The sequence below is a fragment of the Lepisosteus platostomus genome, chromosome 8, assembly GCF_059453375.1.
Source record: "Lepisosteus platostomus isolate fLepPlt1 chromosome 8, fLepPlt1.hap1, whole genome shotgun sequence".
NCBI classification, from domain to species: Eukaryota; Metazoa; Chordata; class Actinopteri; order Semionotiformes; family Lepisosteidae; genus Lepisosteus; species Lepisosteus platostomus.
Window position 1 is genome coordinate 5,149,151 of NC_142618.1, and position 23,644 is coordinate 5,172,794.

General features: G+C 41.0%; 1 protein-coding gene across 6 annotated transcripts in view; it reads left to right on the top strand.

Annotated features, from left to right (window-relative positions):
* Positions 1-23,644, top strand: part of dlgap1a (discs, large (Drosophila) homolog-associated protein 1a) — a 245,718-nt gene that overhangs the window by 151,674 nt on the left and 70,400 nt on the right. For 5 of the 6 annotated variants that reach the window (XM_088642182.1, XM_088642177.1, XM_088642181.1 and 2 more), the window contains 2 exons: positions 230-1,257; positions 20,267-20,481. In XM_088642182.1, the coding sequence (XP_088498308.1) occupies positions 301-1,257; positions 20,267-20,481 (1,172 nt within the window). In that variant the 5' untranslated portion in view covers positions 230-300. The remainder of the gene's footprint in view (positions 1-229; positions 1,258-20,266; positions 20,482-23,644) is intronic. The other variant, XM_088642180.1, reaches the window with a different exon arrangement.

Below are 23,644 nucleotides of genomic sequence, written 5' to 3' on the forward strand. Positions count from 1 at the left end.
AACTCAGGAGCGGCATGTGGAATTAACTGGCTGTTCATATGTCGATGACCTATTTTGTTTACAAGAGTCATAGTGAATACTAAGCAGAGCATTTCAGTGACTGCTACAGGGGTCTGTCTCACGTAGAGCACTGCTGAAGGCATTATGACAGGCTTTTAATTTTTTTTTAAGTGGCTCACTGTTTTTATTTCCGCAGGTAATGTGTTTCTCTTTGCTTTTCATTCCACAGAGCTTGGATAGCACCTTTCAGGATATCCTCAGCAGCTGTTAAATGACTCTGGCTCACCGTCGGTGGCAGCAATGAAAGGGTTATCGAGCAGCCGAAGCCATCACCACATGGTCACCTGTGACCCGTCCTATGACCCCCTGACGCACCATCCGGACCGGAAGCCGTACATGTTGAACCCCATGGACTCGCACCCGGCGGACCACCCCTACTACACCCAGAGGAACTCCTTCCAGTCCGAGTGCGCGGTGCCGTTCAACGACCAGCTTGCGAGCAGCACGTTCCCCAGGAGACACTACAGCTCCCACCACGAGCTGAAGGAGGAGTGCGCCGTGGTGCCGCAGGGCGCGGCCGGCAAGGGCAACCGCATCCCCACCACCCTGATCGACCAGTTCGAGCGGCAGCTGCCCATCACCCGCGACGGCTACCACACCCTCCAGTACAAGAGGACGGCGGTGGAGCACCGGAGCGACAGCCCCGGGAGGATCCGCCACCTGGTGCACTCCGTTCAGAAGCTGTTCACCAAGTCCCACTCCCTGGAGGGGCCCTCGAAGGGCAGCCTCAACGGCAGCAAGGCCAGCCCCGACGAGCCCCACGCGCCGAAACACGGCAAGCGCAGCAAGAGCAAAGACAGGTGTAAGCCGGAGATCAAGCCCCGGTCGAACATATCCGGCTGGTGGAGCTCGGACGACAACCTGGACAGCGACGTATGCCTTTACCACGCCCCCTCGGGCGTCATGACCATGGGCCGGTGTCCCGACCGGTCCGCCTCTCAGTACTTCCTGGAAGCCTACAACACAATCAGTGAACACACCCTTAAAACGTCCCGGAGCAATAACGATGTAAAATGTACGACCTGTGCGAGTATCCCCATAAACTTGGACGCACAGCTCATGAAGAAAAGTTCATGGTCGTCAACTCTTACGGTGAGCAGAGCACGTGAAGTCTACCAGAAGGCCTCTGTAAATGTAGATAAAACTGTAATGAAATCTGAGACTTGTCAGCGGGAGCGGGCATGTCAGTATTTGCAGGTATGCACCGTTTTTTTAAAATTTTTAAAGCTTTCATACCTAGAGGCCATCCAGTTTCATATGAACCTCAGAGCAAAGTAAGTGCAAAATCCAACAGCCTTACTTTCTTTCCAGGCACGCATCACACACAGTTTAATTTGCATTAGATCCATTACTGGGACTTAAAATGTCCCATTACAAAATGAGCATTAACCAATATGCATGTATGATTTTCGACATGCATCGGGAATGTATGCTATTGAGACAAGGAAACCTATTTCAAAGGCTTTCCTATCTTTTCTCATTCATGATCCCGACACCCAAATCTTCTGTGGAGGAAGAAAGACATACAAATTGTCATGTTAGCTGCTGGGGTGTAAGCTTTGCAGTGAATTTAGTAACGTAGTTCAATTCAGTTATTTTTATTTGTTAAGTAGTTGCCTAAAATATATCTCTCGTGTGCATATACTTTGTATCTAATTTGCAGTTCGTAGATATTCGGTTTTATATTGAGTACTTATAGTATTTTTTTAATAAAGCAACTGACATACTGCGGAAGAAAAGATAATTGAAGCAGTTGTACAAAGTAATAACATATTTTTTAATTGCGCAGCTTTGAGAATTTTGAAAAGTGCACAAAGTTGTTTTATATTAGAGTATCAGCACTGGAGCATCTTTAAAAAAACTACTTAGTTCTCAGATGCTATGAAATAATTCGCTAACCTTACCAGTGACTGGACTATCACATCATGATAGTTATGTTTTGTAAAAAATGATCAATGAAAAAAAAAATTAAAGTAAGGGTACGTTGAAAACATAATGCCACACAATTTATTGCGCAAATGTCAAATAATTCTGCATTTCTTATAGCCCTTACAGGATATACAGTTTATCATATGTACTGTATATCACATAAGAATATAATAAAGTTTACAAAGACAATGCAATTCAACCCAGTTAGCGATTAGCCTGTTTGATAGCTAATTCCTCAAAGAAGTTAGGGTTTCATCTTCAGCAACATGGCTGGATAGCTTGTTCCATACTGCAACAAGCCTTTGTTTAAAGAAGCGCCTTCTGTTCCGATTTAAAAGCAGTTCTAAATATTTTCCACCAGTGATCCCTGGTTCATGTTCAGTTCTTTAAGCCCATCAGATTAGTACATTATTTAAGCACCAGAATATATCTGGTTGCCTGGCTCTGGATTGTCAAGATCAGCATCATATAATTCCAGTGCATTGTATGTTTTTAAAACAACTTCCCTCTATTTCCAATCTGTACTTTGAACTAAATCCTATAAAAAAGCCTCTTTGTTGTTATCATAACATAGTCAGCAATTCATATGTTCTGTTTCTGTCTATATTACTGTTGTTGCTTGTTCAAAAAAAAACTCTTTAAGCTCAATTTCAGTTTTGTCATCCTTTTTAAGGATGGGCGATAGTGTCCATTAGCAATTCTCCAGTCCCTGGGTGCGACTGTTGGAGTGTTGCATCGGTAGCTTTTGAATAGTATTTCTTGTCCAATTGGCAGCATACCATCAAACCCTAAAGATTTATTAATCTTAGACATTCCTAGTATATTTTATACTTCTATGTTAATACTATTTAATACAGAACTGTGTTGCGCTGTCTCAGTCATGTTGTTGATATTCTCCCTACTGAACATCTGTGTGAAATGCTCATTTCATACATCAGACAGTTCCCATTCATTGTCCAGAAGTTATTGCCCTGGTTACGTTTTACTTCATCATTCATAGCATGTTGCTGCTTTTGCCACCCTAAAAAGATGTTTCGTTTATTTTAGCTTCCATCACATTATTCCTTTTCCTCGTCTCCCTCATCTCATTCATCTCATTCTTAATCCATATCCACGTTCCTTACCCGTGCTTGCAATTCATCATGCTCTTTAACTTGAACTGTATCCTGATGTTTCTAATAATGTTATGAAATGCTTTATTTTCCTTGATTGTTTTCCTAATGCATTTGTTGAAACATTTGAGAAATTGTCTTTTGTTGCTACTGTATAATCAATGCTATAGTCAGTCTTCAGATAGGTGTATTCTGTGCTGATTCAGTATCCATCATGTTCCATTCTACTTCTCTCTAGCTCTGTCCCTTTCCTTGAAAGTCTGCGTTTTCACTTTTGCTTAATTTAGACAATTTCCAAGTATACTTCAAAGTGCATAATAATCACAGTCCCCAAATGGTTCTCTCACTTCTGTTTGCCTCACTTTGACTTAAATTTTAAAAAACCAACAAGATCAATACAAACTTCTCCTCTTGTAGGTGATCCAGCAAACGGGGTAAGAAAGCATTCGTTAACTATATCTACTGTATCTACCATTCTGCTGCTCACATTCCTGAAAGTCTTTCCCAATCTATGAGGGGAAAGTTGAAGTCTCCCATAAAAACCATGACTTACTTGACATTCTTAACTGCATTATGCAGTGACGAATTATAATTAATGTGTGCATTTGTTAGGCTGTAGCATCCTCCTAACATTGTGCTTTTAGAATGTTTTTTATTACTATGTGTATGTTATAAACATGTTTCAAGTTTGTTCTGTAGTTCAGCCAAACTCCAATTTAAGTCGCACTAGAGGCGTGAGGAGAGACTCCTTTGGCTGAGGCCACCTGGTCAGTGAGGATGAGGCTATCAGAATTTCCCTGTCTTTATGAGAGGCAGAAGTGGGCAAAATTAGTGTGTGCCCTCCTTGCAGAAAGTTTCATTTCAGCCGAACCTTAATTTAAAGGTGAAATAGAGGTGGGATGTGAAGTAATATGTTTTACTGTGGTAACTCCTCTGGCTGAGCAGGCCCATAACCTGCCAGTGAAGATGAGGCTGACAAAACCCTCGAAAGGAGTGAGAGAGAAAATTGTGAAGTTAGACTAAGAATGGAATACGAGTGAAGATGCGGTTACCAGTGGAATGACTAAAAGGGAAATGAAGCCTGGGTAACGTTTCTGAGCCAGCAGGTGGAACTGGAGAATTCTGGTTGCGAGAGTCGCAAGAGCATCATATTGAGTGATGGTGGGGAAAGAGCTGCCGCAGTCTCTTGCAATAAATGACAAGGAGCCCAGAGCTGCATGTTCAGGACGGAGGTGGGAGAGACCGTGAGAATCAGAGGTCGAGCTGGCTTCCGGGGGATAGTGTGAAACACGTGGGACAGGGAAGAGCAGGAGACAAGGCCTGAAGGACATTGCAGGCGCCATAGCTCAGTGGATAGGGTGCCTGAAGACACAAAAGGGGGGAAGAGAAGATATTGGAAGGGGAAAAGAGTTAGCCATGCAGGGACTGCAGAAAAGTAGCGACCACCAGAAGGTCCTACTGAGCTCACAGAGGAGCCTACTCAGGCAGCTGGTCCTGACCCTCACTACCTGGAGAAACACTGACACTAGCCAGCTCCCGGGCAGCACTGCTGAAACATCAGGGTCAACAGCACAGACCAGACAAGACCTCAGCTACACATAAACACAACACAAACTGGAATGTGACTGGGCCCTAAAAAGACAACACGCACTGGTCACGTGCCAGTAACAACAGTAAGGAGAAACAGGCCCTGAAGAAGAGCAAGCTCAGTGTCCACAGCCTGGCCATAGAAGCTGGGCGACACAGAGAGAGCGGACTGTCCAGAGAGGGCAGGCTGTGCTCCTGCTGCCTGCAGGGTCACGCACTTCCTGATGTACGCTGGGATTAGGACACGGCCTTTCCTAGAATAACTCATCTAATCATAGAATTCCCGCAACTGCTACAGTCAGAATTGCTTCCAGTCCTACTGGGGGAAGAGGGAGGAAACTCAATAGAGCTGACAGCCCAGGATGTGATGGGCTGTCAGAGACCGAGGAGCAGAAAATGAGCCAGGGAATAATTATAATGTTTGTGTTGTAAATGTCTTGTTAATGTTTTTTTTTGCTTTGACAACACTGTCAACCCTTCGCTCATGCTAATAAAACGAATTGAAATTGAATGCCAGTGAAGAAGAGAGAGAAGGGCCAGGTCCAGAGGGTGGGATGGAGGGCAGCCCTCTGGGTGCCATTGCACCGGAGCCCTGAGGCGGAGTGATGTCGTTGGGTTAAGATAGATAGATAGGATTGCACACAACGCAAAATATACCAAATAAACCAGAATGTACAGTGCACAAAGAATGTATTGCACAGTATAGATATATTGCACAATCCCGAAGCATATTACACAGGCGTAAATATATATTACACAATTATAGATAAATTGCCCAATCTACTTCCACATATTGCACACCAGTTGTAAACAAAACACCAATTGTAAACAGAGAATTCATGTTTAATCCCAAAACAGGTCAGTGCTGCCCCTGCCCAGACACGCAGTGGATGAGTTGTAAAGTCTTATGGCAGTAAGAAAGAATGACCTTCTGTAGCGCTCCCTGTCACTGTCCCTGTTGGATCAGCCTATTGCTGAACGTGCTCTTCATTCCGACAAGAATGTCATAGAGAGGGTGGGTGACGTTGTCCATGATAGTCATTAGTTTGGACACCATTCTCCTCTCAGCCACTACCTCCTGAGGGTCTAAATCAGACCCAATGACAGAACTTGGTTTTTTTGATTAGTTTGTTCAACCTGTTAGCATCCCCTGCTCTAATCCCAGAGCCCCAGCACACCACCGCGCAGAAAATGGCACTCGCCCACAACCGACTGATTGTCGGTTGTGAGGCATCTTACTACTCACGTTGAAGGACCCGAGCCTCCTCAAGAAGTAAAGTCGGCTCTGGCCCTTCGTGAAGATGGCCTCAGTGTTGTTAGTCCATTCCAGTCTAGCGTCTGTGTGAGTCGGGGGGGGTGTTCAGGGGCTGTAGAAGTTGTAGGGGTGAAGGCTGGAGAACAGAAGCAAGACTGACACCTGCTGGAGGAGCAGCGAGGAGTTGCAGAGAAGGAGACCTGCAAGACAGCCAGGCAGTGAGAAGCCAGTGGGCAGAGGACTTGGAGGGAAGCAGATTGGAACTGGAGTTCTGGGAGAGATTTGGCTTCTCAGCCGGGCTGGAGTTCCATGTGCTTGCCGAGTTGGAGGGAGTACCGGGGTCTGGCTTATTTCTGTCAGCTGGGAGAAGAAGGGAGCTACGGAGAACTGCATGGGAAGGTCTGTCTCTGCTGAGAGCAAGCGACTGGATGGCGTCATGCGAGAGGAAATGCACGTTTACGTTGACACTGCGTTCTTTTTGACGTGCGCTTACAACGTTGAAAGATGAACCTCGTGATTAACTGTCCTGACTTGGAGAATAACATACTAATTCAGCAAAGGCTCAAAGTTCAGGATTTGAACTACAGTGGCAGAGTGTATGTTCATAAATATTTTTTTGGATCCATTTAATAAGGCACATGCTAATATTAAGAGCAAAATGTCCAGAGTTGATGTCTCATATAGTCTATAGTTCTTTACACTCTGTTTCATAGTGCTAATATTAGGGATAATTGGCATCTGTTTTCAGTTGTACACTCTGACTCTGGTTTCTATAGTAACAATCAGTGACATCAAAGTAGCAAAGACAAATTTTTGCAGCCGAGAAAACAGATTGGGAATGGCCTCTTCTGCCTGTTAATAGGAAATGAAAATTGGAGAAACCTTTGAAGCCAAAGAAAATATTAAAATTTGTATTTTAAAATTTTCTTTACAATTCTGGCTGTATCTAAAACTAATGTAAAGTGGTCCATTCATTACAGCTAGAACATAAACATTGTTGTCTCTACTTATTTATAACCTGTCCTACCATCTTGTTTTAATTACTGTATTTTGAAAAGAGAGACTGTAGGCAAATCTTCCCTATGCCCTCTCAGATACAGTACAAGACATGGAGTGATTACTCATTATTATAAATTGCATTGCTTCAGGGAACAAATTACATTTTCCCTAGAATTTAGTCTTCTAAAAATTCCAAACTTTTTTCTGCTTTTTAATTGTTAGAATAGAGAATTAGAATGTGCATCAATGGCAACTCAAGTTTGTTTTAAAATAATTTTAATGTCAAGTAAGTTTGCAAAAATTTACAACTTGCTACATTAGTAAATTAACATATCATTTTGTGAGCAAAATGTACTGAATACACATTTATAATACATTTTCATGCCACTTCATAAAAAAGAACAGTATATACACACAATTTCATTGGACTTTACTGAAAAAAGAATGTCATTGAAACATCTTCAAAGACATTTATCAGGATGCTAATGACACAATGGTGAAATCCATTAAAGTTGATTTATTTCTCCATAGTTTCAAATCTTCATCAGGCTACCTCATCAAAAATGACGTAAACTTTGGAAAGTTTACTATATATGATCACAGGCATTTCAGTACACAGTTTTGCTTTGAATCAGAATGTGATGATTTTAAGTTTGTGTTTTCCCCATGTTCATGTGGGTTTTCTCCAGATGCTCTGGTTTCCTTCCACAGTCCAATTTAGCTAGGATGCCAGGGTTACACCCCTACGAGTGTTTGAGAAACACCCGGGGATTTTTAATGACCACAGAGAGTCAAGACCTCAGTTTTACGTCTTATCCAAAGGACGTCACCTTTTTACAGTTAAGTGTCCCCGTCACTATACTGGGGCATTAGGACCCACACAGACCGCAGGGTGAGCGCCCCCTGCTGGCCCCACTAACACCTCTTCCAGCCGCAACCTTAGTGTTTCCCAGGAGGTCTCCCATCCAGGTACTGGCCAGGCTCACACCTGCTGAGTGTCAGTGGGCTGCCAGCAGTGAGCTGCAGGGTGATGTGGCTGTTGGCAAATAATAAAATAATAATCACAGTAAAGAATCTTAGAAAAGTCTTGACTAAACTGCATGTTAGATGAGCTAAATGAAAGTCAAGGGAGTTTACATTAAATATTTGGTTAGACAACAATTACTAAAGAAACGTTTTACACTCTTCCCTACAGATTACATTTTGTCACTTTAGTGTTTGAAGAAAAACAGAGCACCTTCTTGCATGTTACAGTTTTTGATAATGCATGAAGATTGAACTTCATATCTTCGCTTGGATTCCTGTTCTCAATTGTTTTTAATATTACAGGAGGTACACCTTTAAATGTTTCAGTCTTTCATATCATCTTCATTGGAAAATGCTCAGTGGCTGAGCACCATTGTTTTGAGAATCATTCATTAGAGTTGCTTCCAAATTGAAATCCATCTGTTCCCTAATGTCTATCTCAAATAAACGTTGGATACTATAGAATAACCCCACAAACAGTGGAATAAAAGAGAGGACAGATGGAAGCTGTCACAGCCAAACTTTAATTTTGTCACCTGGGACCTTGGAAAGCTGTTACAACCCTAATGATCTTCACATATTCTCATTTGTACGTAGAGCATTCTGTCCCTTCCTTTGTATTTACTGTAAACGTTATCAGGCTTCTCTCTCTGAGTGTTGGAGCAAGCAAGCTGAAACCTGTCCTAGAAGCATAGGGCACAGGGTGAGACTGGCAGCACACTACTGCTCTTGTCCTAGATGGGACACCACATCATCACAGGGCCACAGAGAAAGGCACAGTTTAGAAAAGCTAATCAGACCTGGCCAGTGTGTCTTTTGGAGCTCAGTGAGAAAGCTTGCGTAGGCAGAGGAAGACCATCACATGGATGGGGCTCCACTCTGGAACTGAAACATCACACAGTAGCTGTGAGACAGCTACTCTAACTGCTTTAATGAAAGCAGTTATTCAATTATTATTTAGTTATTTAATATACTGTACTGTATGTAACCTCTTTCTGAAGCGGACTGTGCAGAATATCAGTGGTTAGATACAGTATTGTGGAAAGGAAAGGGTGAAGGTTTCAGGCTCACACCTGAAGAAGGCTCCACAGCTAAAACGTTGTGTCTCTTTTCTTTTCCATTCAGCATGGAATAAACCTTTACCTGTTCCTTTGCAGCCTGCGCATGCTGACGCAGCTCCCTGCTTGAACTTCTTCGATACAGTATTATGTCAACAAACTAAAGTACAAAGAACAAAGACAAGGATAGTTGTTGACAACGTGTTTAATAGACTGAAGTAGTTCAAGTAGGGAGCTGCGTCAGCATGTGTAGGCTGCAAAGGAACAGGTAAAGGTTTATTCCCTGCTTAAAAGAGAAGGCTGTGGAGCCTTCTTTGGGTGTGTGTGTGTGTTGAATAGACTGTATGCACACTCTTTGCCATCTCCCACCCTTTGATAGATGGGGGATGAAATACCAAGCCATTCCTCTTACAGAGCCTCTTTCTGATTTACCAATACAAGCTCAGCCCGGAGGTTTTCCATGGGAAAGAGCTCGGGACTGTTTCATGTTCTGAACGCTTGGCTTCATGAATTGCTGTATCACACTCCCGCTTTTGTGACATGGTGTGTCATCATGTTGATCGATTCAAAGTGCAGGGCCTCCTCTTAAGATTGGTGGTGGCACTCCCATAGTCCTCTGTGAGCAGTGGAAACACTTGGAGACACATCTTCATCGTTGTTGTTGATCTTCTTGATGACAGCATGTAAATCAGATGAGTTTTGTGCTCACCACATTTCATTGTTTTTCATGCCCAGTTGACCAAGATGTTTGGCCTTTTTTATCTGTGTTCCAGTCTCACATGTCCCACAGTTTGTGCATTTTTTTCCTGCTTATTCCTAATTATATCAAAACTATTTGTACACAACACCTCACGTCTCTCTCAGTCCTACCTACAGTCAGTTAGAGTTTAACATTGAAGCGACCATGTAACCTGGACTGGACACATGAGGCTTTTAATGGGGGGACTTGTATGGTTCATGTTTGGTACAAATTAGCACAAATGGAGCTTTTGGGGGGAAATAAAGGGTCTATAAATTGGGCTGGCTGATTGCTGGAGTATTGACAGGTCAAGGAAATTACAGAGGTACTGTAAGTGTATTTATTCTAAAATCATATGAATCACATTATTGCTTATAAAGGACACTCAAGTTATTGTGTAGCTTGTTAAGGTTATTTTGTGCGCTGCAATGGGTTTAAATACTTGTGCAATCATGACATTCAATTTTTCTTTGATATTAATTATATTCTTTTTTCTTTTTGCTTTTACTTTGAATATGTGCAGTACCTTGTGTGTATAACAGATATGAATTGCTACTTCAAAGTGTCATGACTGAAAGCTTTAAAGCAAGAAAATCTGAAAACTTTTTCAAAGGATACTGAATTTGTTTTCAAGGCCGCTCTTAACTAAAATTAGTAACATTCTCAACATCAGGTTAGTAGAAACTTTGTTTGATTTCTGTTATGCCCTGTATATACAGGTATTATTGTAATTCCTTGCCGCTGTGCCTAGATATTAATTTTTAAAATTGTGGTTCACAATTCAGCAGCATGTGTTTACTAAGACCTCCTATAGCAGTGGCCTCCAGTTTCCTTCCTGTTGTTCTTAAGGCTGTCTTGATGACAAACAAATTTCATTGTGTGCATGCCTGTTTGTTTTATTTGATATCTCCCCACACTTGTGCCTCAGATCTAAAGGGTTTGATTAAAAATGATTGTTATATCGTTATAGTCATCAAGCACCAGTTCTCTGAAATAGAAGCCCTAAATCGGACAATTTGGTTTTTGGCTAGTTTGACTAAACCCTCATTTAAAGGTGGAGCTGAGGTGTGCTGTGAATTAGTAAGCTGTATTGGCTAAGCCTGGCCCCACTTTGCAAGTGTCAGCTCCTGTGGGAGAGACAAGAGAAAGAGACAAACCTGGACGATATTGCTGGGGCCAAAGATGTGGGAGGAAGGACGAAGGGAGGAGAAAGGAAAATCAAGAGTCAGTGATAACATAAGATCACTTTATTGGCCATATACAATTTCTTGTATTAGGAACTTGTCCTTTCACGTATCCCAGCTTGCTCTCCATGAGACACACAGGTGGGAAGAGCGAAGCTTGGGGTCAGAGCGCAGGGTCAGCCCCTGGATAAGTTGGGGTTAAGGGCCTTCCTCAGGGGCCCAACGGAGTAGGATTCCTCTGCCAGCCGCAGGATTTGAACTGGCAACCTTCCGGCCACAGGCGCAGATCCTGAGCCAAAGTGCCACCGCTCCGCCCAGTGCTCTGTGGAGGGCCAGTGACACTGGGATGAGCTGAAAAAGTAGAGTGGACAGCGTGGGGACCCCGGCAGGCAGGTTTGCTGTGCTTGACCTAGGGCAAGGTTGGAGCTGCAAGGGCGGTAGGGTGGCTGGGAGAACAGAAGAGACGAGCCCAGAAAAAGTCATGGAAGACGAAAACGGATTTGGCTGCGGCGAGAGTTGCAGGTGTACTGCTGTGGCTAGAAGGGAACAACCAGAGGTCAATACGGGACTGACAACTGGGACACTGGAAAGCAGTTGAGTAGGAGCAATTGCAGATAGGAATTGGGAGTTCTAGAGAGTGTTGTTTTTCTGGGAGAAAATCGGCTTCCGAATCAGGCTGGAATTCTGTGTCTTTCCCAGTTGGCAAGAGTGCTGGGATATGTTGTCCTTCCAGCAGGTGAAAAACACAAGGGAGCAAGGGAGAACGGCACAGGAAGGTCTGTCTTTCGCATGAACAAGCAGCTGAGGGGTAACCTGCAATGAAATGTGCAGTAAGCTAGAAATCTACAATTTATACGTAGGAGGAAGAGATTATGGTTTGACCTCATCTCGACCTTTTAGTTGAAACTTCATAAATGTAGCCTTAGAGAAATTGGGTTTGAATTAAGATTCTGTGAAGGACATTTTGTATCTAAAGACAGTATTGTATCATAGTTTGTAATGTTGACATTAATGCACTATAGTAACTTTAAATTTGTTGAAAATGTACTATATGTGGTATGGCACAAATTCATTCAGGTTTCAGGGAAGGGAAGGCTTGTACAACAGCAATTAGGTCTAGAAGTTGAGAACATATTTTTTGTGCACTTAAACATTATTTTGTTGATTTCGAAGTATGATTACGATCATTGTCATGCTGGTATGTCCATTATTTGGTCAAATTTGAGCTTGGCGTTAGGCCAAAAGATCCTGGTAAATTCCCCCAATCTTTACAGTGCTTCTAGGATACAGAGAAATGGAACAGTTCTAAGTCATAATAGGCTGCCTGTCATTCAGTGAACATGAGTGTCTTCTCAAAATGAGCTTCACCTTTTCCATGCCAGACGTAATACTGATGAGTCTGGTCAAAAAACTCAATTTTCATTTACTCTGACCATAAGAAGTGGTTTTATTTGTCATTCACATGTAGTCTGGTGAATCTAAGTTGCCTCTTCCTGTGGTGGTTCTCCTCTTAGATAGAACTCCTCTGTGAACCCACCACAATGGCTACATTCATGAGGCAATATGGAAATGGTGGTTCTTCACACTTTGTATCCTGTAGATGCCTTTTGGTGCTAAAGATCTCTAACTGTTACCTTTGGATTTACATTCGCCTCCTGAATCACTTGTCTCGCATACCGTGGTGACAAGATACACTTGCATCCTCTACTTTGTGGGGCTGCCATTAATGCCAGTAGACTCACATACTGTATCTTACTAATAATGTACACTAGAGTGCAAAGTGCCAGTTTCAGCTTTTTGTAGATTTTTTAGCATTGCTAAACTGCCCAAGTAGCAGAGGCCAGTGACCTACCGAGTGCTCTCTAACGTTAAGTATGATTGCGCGTGCTGCTACTGAAGTGGTAAAGCACTGAAAGGAAAACTTTGGAGGCATCTACTGTATGTATTTCTACAGTACGTATTTCTACTGTATGTGTTTCCAGCTGCTTTCCTTACACTTCCAGCAAACAGAATCTTTTTGTAGATATGTTTGCATTGTATTTTATTTAAAGGAATACTTGGAGGTCTAAGTAAATGTGGCCCTCAGGCGTTCTGGAGTTCAATTAATTCTTTGTGAATAATATAACTTTGTCCTGTTAAATGTTGTTATGGTTGTAGTGTAACAAATTTCGAATTTTTAAGAAAAATACAGTATCTTATCCTATAAAAATTCCGCTATATGATGTATTATTGTTCCTATTTCATTGAGGGTATGAATAAATCTGGAGGGCTTAGTATTCTAATCTATTTCATCTGCTGTAGTTGCTATAAATTGAAAGGCATTTTTAATTAAATTATTCAGCAATCAAGGTCTGTCAGAAGGTGCTTAACATTCTGTTCTTAACGTGACTTGTCTTCAAATCATCACATTCAAAGCAAAAATAGTATGTACCGAAATGCCTATGATCAGATATACTAATCTTTACAAAGTTTACATAATTTTTGATGAGGTAGCCTGGTGAAGAAAGACTTGAAACTATGAAGAAATTAATCTGCTTTACTGGATTTCACCATTGTGTCATTATCATCCTGATAAATAATAATAATAATAATAATAATAATAAACAACTTTATTTTATAGCGCCTTTAAAGGTGGCTTCTCAAAGTGCTTTACAGGATGACAATAACAATAAATAAGAAGACTACAACAATAAATAAGAAGAATTCACAAGATAAGACACAATTACAATTACAACAATACAACAATAACAATAGAGGAGACCGAGAAGCTGGAGAGATGGGAACCAGAGAAGTTAGATGAGGAGGGAGGAGGTATGGAAATGATATCCATAGTGGAGAGAATGTGATGCCGGATGCTGTCAATCTTAGAACTAAAGAAATCTAAGAATGTGTTGCAAAGTTGTGATGAGGCAGGTAATGTGGTAGGGCAGTTTGGCTTGAGCAGTCTGTTGATGGTGGAGAAAAGATGTCTGGGGTTGTTTTGGTGATTTTCAATGATGTAAGAGAAGTAGGTGGATCTAGCAGACCTAGATTATAGTAACCTTATAATCAGATAAGTAATCTCTCCAGGCCTGATAATGTACATTTAGGCCAGAAAGACGCCACCTATGCTCAAGTTTGCGAGAGGCTGCCTTCATGGATCGCAGATGGTCTTTGTAGTGCGAGAGAGGGAGATGGTTCAAGTTTTTAAATAGCTTTGAAGATGTTTTGCTTTCCATCAAACTAAATGCATTGCAAACAGTAAAGGAAAATAGAAAACCTTTCAAAGAAAAGGAAACTTTTTCAGAGCCCTTTAACAGAGATGAACTTTCAGCCTCCATTTAGAAAGCAGAGAGCCTCACTCAGAAAAAGCTCTTACTTTTAATGAATTTTAATGAAGGCAGTCTGTGGCCCTTCTAAAATGGGATACTGAATCATTTTTGGTTCTTCTGTTTAACATTAGTATGCTCTATCTACAGCTCCTGTAATCATTACCTTTTTATTTTCAGTTTTAGTTTTATCATGAGTTTTTGCTTGATTAGATTTAGTGAGAACTTTCTTGGCAGAGACCTTCTCATATTTTTCAAAGGCCCCTAATAGCGAATCTGAGCAAGATGCTTTCAGTTTCTATCTTTATTATTTTTGACTCTGTGACAAAGTTAGAATCCACCAGGATTGTGATTTGGTGATTTGTGCATGGTCTGGCAAATATACATACAGTAGTTTATTTCCTGGGCATTATTTTTTACATCTTCCTTCTGCCAGAAGCCTACTCAAGGAGAAAATCCTTCTGCTGATGCATTATCAGAATATCAAGACTTAAACATCCAGCATCAAACTTTACTGAACTTAGAGTGCTAAACCACTGTGTTGATTCAGGAAAATTGCTTGACACCAGATCTGTAACTCACAAAATGTTGTTAATTTTTATACTCATCAACAAAAGAAACCATATACTGTAGGTAGACATTTATATGTGTTTTAATAAAATTGTTATCAGAGTAGTAAAGATAGAAAACTTAAGAATTACTGGAGAATGTTTTTAGTTGATACGAACATGGAACTATTCTAAGTATAGTGCTTAGTTGGTTCCTTGTGTAACAGGAACATGTTGTGTGCTATGTCACAGAAGGGATGTCTCCTCCATGTCTCTGCTCTGTACTGGATTGTACTGTTACAGGCAGGCTCTTCAATTTCACATTCATTGCACGGTCAGTGTGCGCTGAACAACCATGAGACTGAAACTAAACATGACTTAATTAAACTTGGGCAGACAGAAATGACAGCCAAGCTTAGATTAATAAGACAAGACGTTTCTTTGCAGCCTCCTTTAAAGTTATCAAAGCACTCAACACTCACCGGACATGGGGGATTATTGCCAGTACTAGTCTAGGGCATTGGCTTGAAGGAGAAAGAATCTTCGCCCATTGACCTGTTCACTAACCATGCCTAATGTGAACACCTCATGTGGATCGCATACATTGTGCTAATGGGCTGTTCCTTAATGGACCAAGACTTACTTTAAATTCCCACTCCGGGAGACTTGGGGTCTTCAAAAGCATCACCTGAGTGTAGCAGAGATTGACAAGGGGATGTGCGTCTAGGCCGGAGAACACAATGTGTTTCTTCACACAGGGGATTGGTGTGAGTTTGAAAAGAGATACCCGCCCGTGTTGTCAGAGCTGATATACTTGCATATTCTCAGAAAAGCTGGGTGAGGATCCTCAGCGAGATCAAATCAGTTAGCTAGAAGCTAGGTGGTCAGAATGGCCTCTTGTTTGCAAATTGTTTAATTTTCCTGTGACAGAGTGTGTTTTGGGAGTGTGGATGGCAAAGTAAGCTCAGATCTGAGCTGTGGTTGTGATAGTGTCAGTGGGATGTACTATAAATGGATTGTGGTTGTTGCTGCAAGGTGTGGCCACACCTGGCTCATCCCATCAGGGCAAGAGTTCACTGGAGCCCAGGGTGACTTGGTGACCAGGTGAACGAGCTGGCTAGCCAATGACTGATACACCGCAGTTTTACAGTACTATGTCGTTTAATGCTGGAAAATGAAAATGTTAGAATACTTCTACGTCATGTGTGCAGTTTTTTTTGTTGTAGTTGGAGAGAATACTTGCTTACATTTTAGATGACCAGCACCTCTTTCAGACACGTTATCGTGGAAGAGAACTGAGAATTGAATAAAAACATGTTTTTGTTTTAGTTTGTAGAACTGTATCTTTTATACTTTAAGTTAAGGTGAAATTTTAAAGTTACAAGCCCTAAACTAAAGTCTCCGCACTGTATATTTATCTTTAATATACTTTCCCTCCAGTTTACAATTGTACATCTGTGACATTATGTACTGTGTGGGCTCCTTGCTTATAATGTCATCTGCTTCCTCTAACAGCTTTTGTGCTCAATCTGGTGATTTTTGCTCTGACGTTAACCGTAGGTTTCCTTAGTTACCAACACTCTTGTCTGATTCATATAAACGTTCAGTGACTTTCCTTTTTTTAACGGTGTTTTCTCTTTTAACATCCACCATGGATTTCACTGATGTGTGATGGAAACTCCAGCATTTTCTGTCTCATCCCGCTGCAGAAGCCAACATTAGTTCAATTATAAAGTAAAGATTGTCTGGCCTTGTTATATTCTTGGTTGATTAGAAGAAATTAAAATTATGGGTCAGATGTATTAGAAAAGAAATACACAGCATTTGTTTTCAAACTGAATAACAAGCAAGTGTGTTTATACTGTGTACTGATTATGCTACAGTGGATATAAAAAGTCTACACACCCTTATTGAAATTGCAGGTTTATGTAAAGCCAGAAAACAAGATAAATCATGTCAGACATTTTTCCATCTTTAATGTGACCTTGCAAACAACAAAATTCAAAAATTCAAGAGAAAGACAAATAGATAATTATTAAGAAAAATAATTTCAATTAAAAAACCTACAACTCCATGGTTGCATAAGTGTGCACCCCCCCCAAACTAATACTTTGTGGAAGCACCTTTTGCATTTATTACAGCAGTAAGTCTTTGTGAATAAGTCTCTATAAACTTTTCACACCTGGACTTTGCAATTTTATCCCACTCTTCCTTGCAAAAAAAAACCTGATAGGTTTTCTCCTTGTCCTGTCATCAGCTTTGGAGGGTTGTTCTGATCTTGTCAATGTCCCTGTGGTGCCACATTTTCTCCACTTATTGATGATAGTCTTCACAGTGCTCCATGGTACATCCAATGCCTTTGATATTCTTTTATAGCCCTCTCCTGATCGGTACCTTTCACAATAAGATCCCGTAGATGTTTTGTCAGCTCTTTGCGGACCATGGCCATCCCAGTAGGATGCAACCACAAAAGTTTAAAGGAAATCCTACAGGAATCGTTGATTTTTATTTGGGGTTAATCAGAATCACTTTCATTGATGGCAGGTGTATGCTACTTACGTTTGGACATGATTTTGAATGTGAATGGTTAACTCTGAACACAGCTACAGCCCCCATTATAAAAGGGTGTGCACATTTATGCAACCAGGGTGTTGTAGGTTTTTTAATTTAAATTATTTTTCCTAATAATCATCTATTTGTTTTTCTCTTGAATTTTGTTGTTTGCAAGGTCACATTAAAGATGGAAAAATGTCTGACATGATTTATCTTGATTTCTGACTTTACACAACAAAAACCTGCAATTTCAACAAGGGTGTGTAGGCTTTTTATATCCACTGTATATGTGTATGTACAAGGACCTGAAGAATTTATCAATTTGAGTGAATCAATTAATTGAACCTGTTGTGATAGGGATCCGTTTCCATTTTTCAGGTTTTCAAAGTTGGCCAGAATATCATTGTCAAGAAATAACTGCATTTCAACCAGTTCCAGTCGAGATATATGTTGGGATTATGAGATCACATGATCATGTGATCAATGAATGCCATTTATTAAGTCATTTTTGCACTGAGTTTTGACTTATTTAGAGACATGGAGGAAGCAGTTGGCTACTCAATGATTGTGTTGCTTATTTCAGTGTTGGGAGTATACTTCATATTTTTGGTCTCTGACCATTATGTGTGGCACGTGATACACTTTGTACTATAATAAACCAAGAGAAATGAATTCTGAGAAATAAAATGATTAATATTTGGCTATATTAGAACTTTTGGAGACAGTGTGAAGTGACATGATGTAATAAATGTATTATTCATACTGACCAACGTATGGCATTATAGTGTATTGTATGAATGTGGCATTTCACGCTTAAACTAGATTAGTACTGAGAGACAGTGTAGGGAAAGATCCCAACGTTATGACCTGAACTACTAAATATTCCTCCTTCCCTTGAGTACTTTACAGATACCAGCCACACAATGTTTCTGAAAACATAATAAGAACTTGTAAGTTTTGTTTGTAAAAACATATTGTAAACTAAAGCAGGTAACAGTTTTGGTCGTTGTGAATAGAAAATAGAAATATCTTTGCAAACCAGCAATAATTAAGTCCCGCTTTATTTTTGTTTAAAAAGGCGCTGCTTTTGTAGTACACCTCTGGTTTATGGTTGAAATTGTTGGTGAAGCTTGAGAGAGTGCTCAGTCTGACAGCGTCTCACGATTTCCCTCATTAAAATAAAACTTTGACCCATTTAAAAGAGTTTCCTTCGAGAGATTTTACTATGAAGAAGAAAGAACTAGTGCATAATCACCACTCTGATGCCTCTAGCTCTGAACATAAGGCAAGGGAAATACATTCTAAGATGTCTAACACATATGGTGGTTTATCAGTCCTGAAACACTTTGGAAAAGGTGTTTTGCCACCAGACATACTGTAGTACAGTTGAAAAGGGGTGGAAACTGTAAGGTCGAGCTTTTGCACATTAACTCTTCTTCTCCTGTTCTCCTGAGGGGAGAAGAGAAAGGCTCCATATCGAGACAACCAAGCTTTTATGGGATATTAAATATAAGGTACCTTAAAAAAGCATGAAATAGAAGCTGATTAAGAGCTTTTAGATCATGCATTTTTTAGGAACTACATTTTTCAGAGAAATCCATTTACGTTTTATTTTAGTGTCTGGTCAAAGGGTTTTTTTTGTGGAGTAAGAAAAATAGCATTGTGATGCCAGAGGGGGCAGAATGAGCCTCTGAAGTATGGAACTGTAAATGCTTGACCGGCAATCACTTTTCTTAGCTGTCACACATCAAAGGTGCTTTGCAGTTCATCGTTTGTCTTGCAATTAACATTGTTAGAGTGACTGAATGTACATAAAAGCTTATTTTGTTGAGCCAAGGGTGTATGTTAAATATTTTTATTTGGTAGAATTTAAAAAATAAAATGATGAAGAACTGTGTGACATTCCGAAGGTTCATTAAACATATTACCATAGTTTTGTTACTCCTGGTATGCGTACCACAGTTTGAGAGCCACTGCTTTATTGTATAGAAATAAAGGAATATAGAAATCTGTGAACTCGCGATTAAACTTCACAGCTTTCTGCAGTTAGAAAGATAATGGATTTTAAGAATGTCAGTGACAAGAATTAAGAATATAGGAAGTTACACGTTGGTTATATACTGTAGCAGTCTAGTTATTTATCACTTCTACAATTGCAGCCGACTACAACACCAGTATCATTATAAACCAGTGAAAACCCTCCAAAGAGTTTGACATTTATTTATGATTTTGTGTAGCTTCCTAAGTTATAAAAATGTTTTTATTACTTTGTTTTTATCACATTGAAAGGCCACAACAGTATTTGGTTGGATCCAACTGGGAACAGCAAATACTTCTTTCAAAATGGTTATCATATCATAATTTATTTCTCGTTTGTACTTGAAGGATTATAAGTCGAAAACATTAATCCTACCAAAAAAAAAACACGAGTGTAAAGCTTTTAATCCAAAGCGACGAGATCTTTCAGTGATATTACGAGTGAGTTGCTCTCTGGTAAGTCAGCCTATTCTTGGTGACCTGAAAATGAATTTCCCCCTTCAGGCACCGCAAGCGTCACTACCTTCAATTAAAAAGCACGTCTCCGATTACTTCATTGACCAGGATGTTGACATATTTATTAGCTGAGCCTGTGCATTTCTGAAGACTCTCATGGCTTTTTTCTAATATGCCTCTCATGGCTGGCCTTGCTGATGAAGCCACGCTTGCAGGTGCCTCGGCTGAAACAGATGCCCAGGTTGCTAAGGAGGCGTTTTAGCTCAGTCAGGCAGAACCACAAGAACATCTAATTACTTTGCTCAGACAGAGAATGCAGGAAATAAAGAAGGAGCGCAAAGCTGCCTGAGCGCAGGGAATCCCAGCGCGCAAAGTGCCAGAAATGTCTGAAGACCTGCTCTCCGCATCCCCGCAGGTCCCCCAGGATGAATGGAGTGGCTTTGCACCCTCAGGTAAGGACGACGAGATCCCCTGCCGCCGGATGCGCAGCGGCAGCTACATAAAAGCCATGGGAGACGATGACAGTGGGGACTCGGACACCAGCCCGAAGCCCTCTCCGAAGATCCAGGCGCGGAGAGCGAGCTATCTCAAGGCCACCCAGCCGTCTCTGACCGAGCTGACCACTCTCAAGTAAGCCATTTCAGATGTTATACAGTTTCCAGCCGCTCTGTATGTGGCTTTGGAGACCTCCCGGTTCAAGTGCCCACAAGAGGGATGGCACTATAGTCATACCTGTGTTTTGGGTTTGCCTTACATTATTGATCATTTAATATAGATTTGGGAGGAGCCCAAAATAAAGCACAGTGAGAAGTACCAAAAGCAAAAGTGTTCAGTCTTGATCTGTGCTCTGGCTGTTTTAAGATTTTGCTTTCTCAGCTGGGTGTTTCCGGTCAGAAGCGTGCAGGGACAAGGAAGGCTGATGGTTTGTAAATCGTTGATAATACTTTCAAGTCTCTGGTTTAAGCCAAATGCTGCAAATGTTTCTGAATTTTATCTGTAAAGCTCTCCCCACTGCAGTGCTCTTTTACTGTATCTGCAATTGTGTACAAAAAGGTATGTGTTGAAAGGAATTTTTATAGCAATTTGCACACAACATTACACTTAAAGAAATTATATCTAAATACATATAATCTTTCATGTGTAAGTTACTGTACGTTTGCATTGAAAGCATAACGAACACAACTTCAGCGGTATAAAAGTATGCCGAGTATAAAAGGGCTTTGTAAGACAGGATTTGAAAGTGTTCATTGACAAGCAAGATCCAATATAGGCTGGGAGATCATTCTTTCGCCCTGTGACAACAGAAAGAGAAGCAGAGCCACCCAGGGTTCACAGCCTCATATTCGCAACTGAAGGAAGGCAGGAGGTGCGGAGGTGTGTAGGGAGTTCGCAGACAGGAGACAAACCATTTAAAGGCTAACAGGGGAGCAGCAGAGTTATTCATTTTATCCTGAGCTGTTTGGACTGCACATTGGGCAGCCGTGCTGAAGGGTTTCAGTACTTGGGGGGATTTCCAGACGCTGGATATTTTGTAAGGTTTATTTTGGTTTGAAAATGTACAAGAACCCACACTTACAAGAAGCAACGTCCCTTGCATTCCTTAGCATACTGCTCCTCAGACCTCAGTTCTGATGGGAACTGGACCATGTGGAATACGAGGCCCAACATTATACCATCCCAGTTCCTAATATTTTGGTCTAAGGTTTAGTGCACAACAGAAAATACCACTGCTGATTGCTTGGTACTGTGATATAGAATTATGTTTTAACCTTAGATTTTTACTTTTTTTTTCTTTATTTGGATTAAATGCTAATGATTCTGTTAAAGGAAGCCAGGCAACTGCATCTTTACACGACAAAATTACTTGAGCAAATTGAACATTTAGCAGGTGTGAAATCTGCTGCGTTTCTCAATCTAGCAAATTCAAAAGTGATCCCTTGTGACATTTTAATCCAATACATATATTTATTTATATGAAATATGTTTGTTTAAAATATTTTAAGCTTATTAAGAGGCTAGCTCTTCCCACAGCACAATTCAAACGAAGCATATGTATTATTGTTTCTGTTTGTTGGTTTTTTATGACCATGTCTTTTGAATGTTTGCGTCTTATTTATTATATGATTCTTGTAATAAATGCACTGACATAATAGATAACCCTAGATTAAGCTTGGGCATCTGAAAGAGGCAGATTTTGGTGGGGTGTTCTTCCAGATTGCTGGAGTGACAGGTTTGCACTAAAAACCAGTGAGCCCTGTCCTGACTCCACTATATCCACTATTGTGAAAATTAGGTTGTGCCTACTTAGTCAGTTGTACCTTTTATAGGAAGTACAGTCTGAACACCTAAATTGTGCTGTTTGTCATATACTATTCTTGAGCTACTGCATTTACGAAAAATGGAAAAGGATGATAACCCTTCACCATCAAGTAGGGTTCATTCATTACAAAAAAGTACAAAGTCACCTCAGTATGTCTTTCATACAGTTGTTGGGTTACCCCCGTATACCCCTTTGTATTGCGCATTGCATGCCTGGCATCCTTCCAAATTCCTTTTGTAACTTCTGAGGGGGCAGAGGTTTACCGGTGTGAGGTTAGCGGAAACCGGAAAAACAAAAAAAGGAAAACGAAAAGTGCATCGCTTGGAACAGCGGCGTCCAGGCAGGACTTTCCCAGTCTAATGGGGACCTGTCTGGATGAAAAGGAGCCAAAACAAAAAGAGAACTCAATCAGTCCCGGTGCAGATATTGTCCTGTGGCAGAGCTGTGGCTCTGTGGCTAGTGATCTGCGCCTGTGGCTGGAAGGTTGCTGCTTCGTATCCCGCGGCTGGCAGAGGAATCCTACTCCACTGGGCCCCTGAGCAAGGCCCCTAACCCCAACTGCTCCAGGGGCGCCGTATAAATGGCTGACCACCAGCTTCTCTCCCTGTCTGTGTGTCTCATGGAGAGCAAGCTGGGGTATGCGAAAAGACAAATTCCTAACGCAAGAAATTATATATGGCCAATAAAGTGATCTTATCTTATACATGGCAGGACAGGGGAGGGAAAAAAAGAAAATATTAAAAAGAAGCAAACTGGCGGCCTTATGCTCGCATCACAACCCCCTCCGGGACTGTCGCTGGAATATTCTCCCCTTGCGGGGCTGACCCGACTGGAGCCCTGCTTGCTCGTCCCTCCAGGGAGGTGCTGAGTGTGTCTTAAAGGGCCCCCACAGCTGTGGGTTGTCCTTAATTAGCCAGGACAGAGGTGGTTGCTAAGGCAATGCGTCACCCTTAATCCAGGGCTCCGCCTCCACACCAAACACGCCCCTGGATTATACCACAATATGATATATTCTTTCCATGTGTAATATTTCCTAATGCATTTGTGCTGTGCGGGTTTTAAACCAAGACCAGCACAAAGGTCCACTGTCATACTAGTAGAGAGTAATTGAGAAACCACTCACAGTGATAGTGAAGATGAGAGATGTTTCATTGCAACCAATAGTGTTTTTTAAAAGAGCTGTCTTTGTTTTTTTCTGTATTGCACAGTGAATCAAATGTTCAGTGTGTAAAACATTGATTTGGTCTAGGCCATATGTAAATTTGGAGAGATTTCAATGTTTGTGGAGTTATAAAGTTATTCCTTTTCAAATAAAGGCAGTAATGAAGTGCAATGCTGATACTTTCTCTTACAAGCAAGAAATAATTGAATAGTTCCTTGTCTTTGAGTGAAAAGATTTGAAGGCAATGTTCCATAGAACAAATATCAATTAAAATCTCTGCAGAAATGGCCATCATTATCACTAGAAGAGCC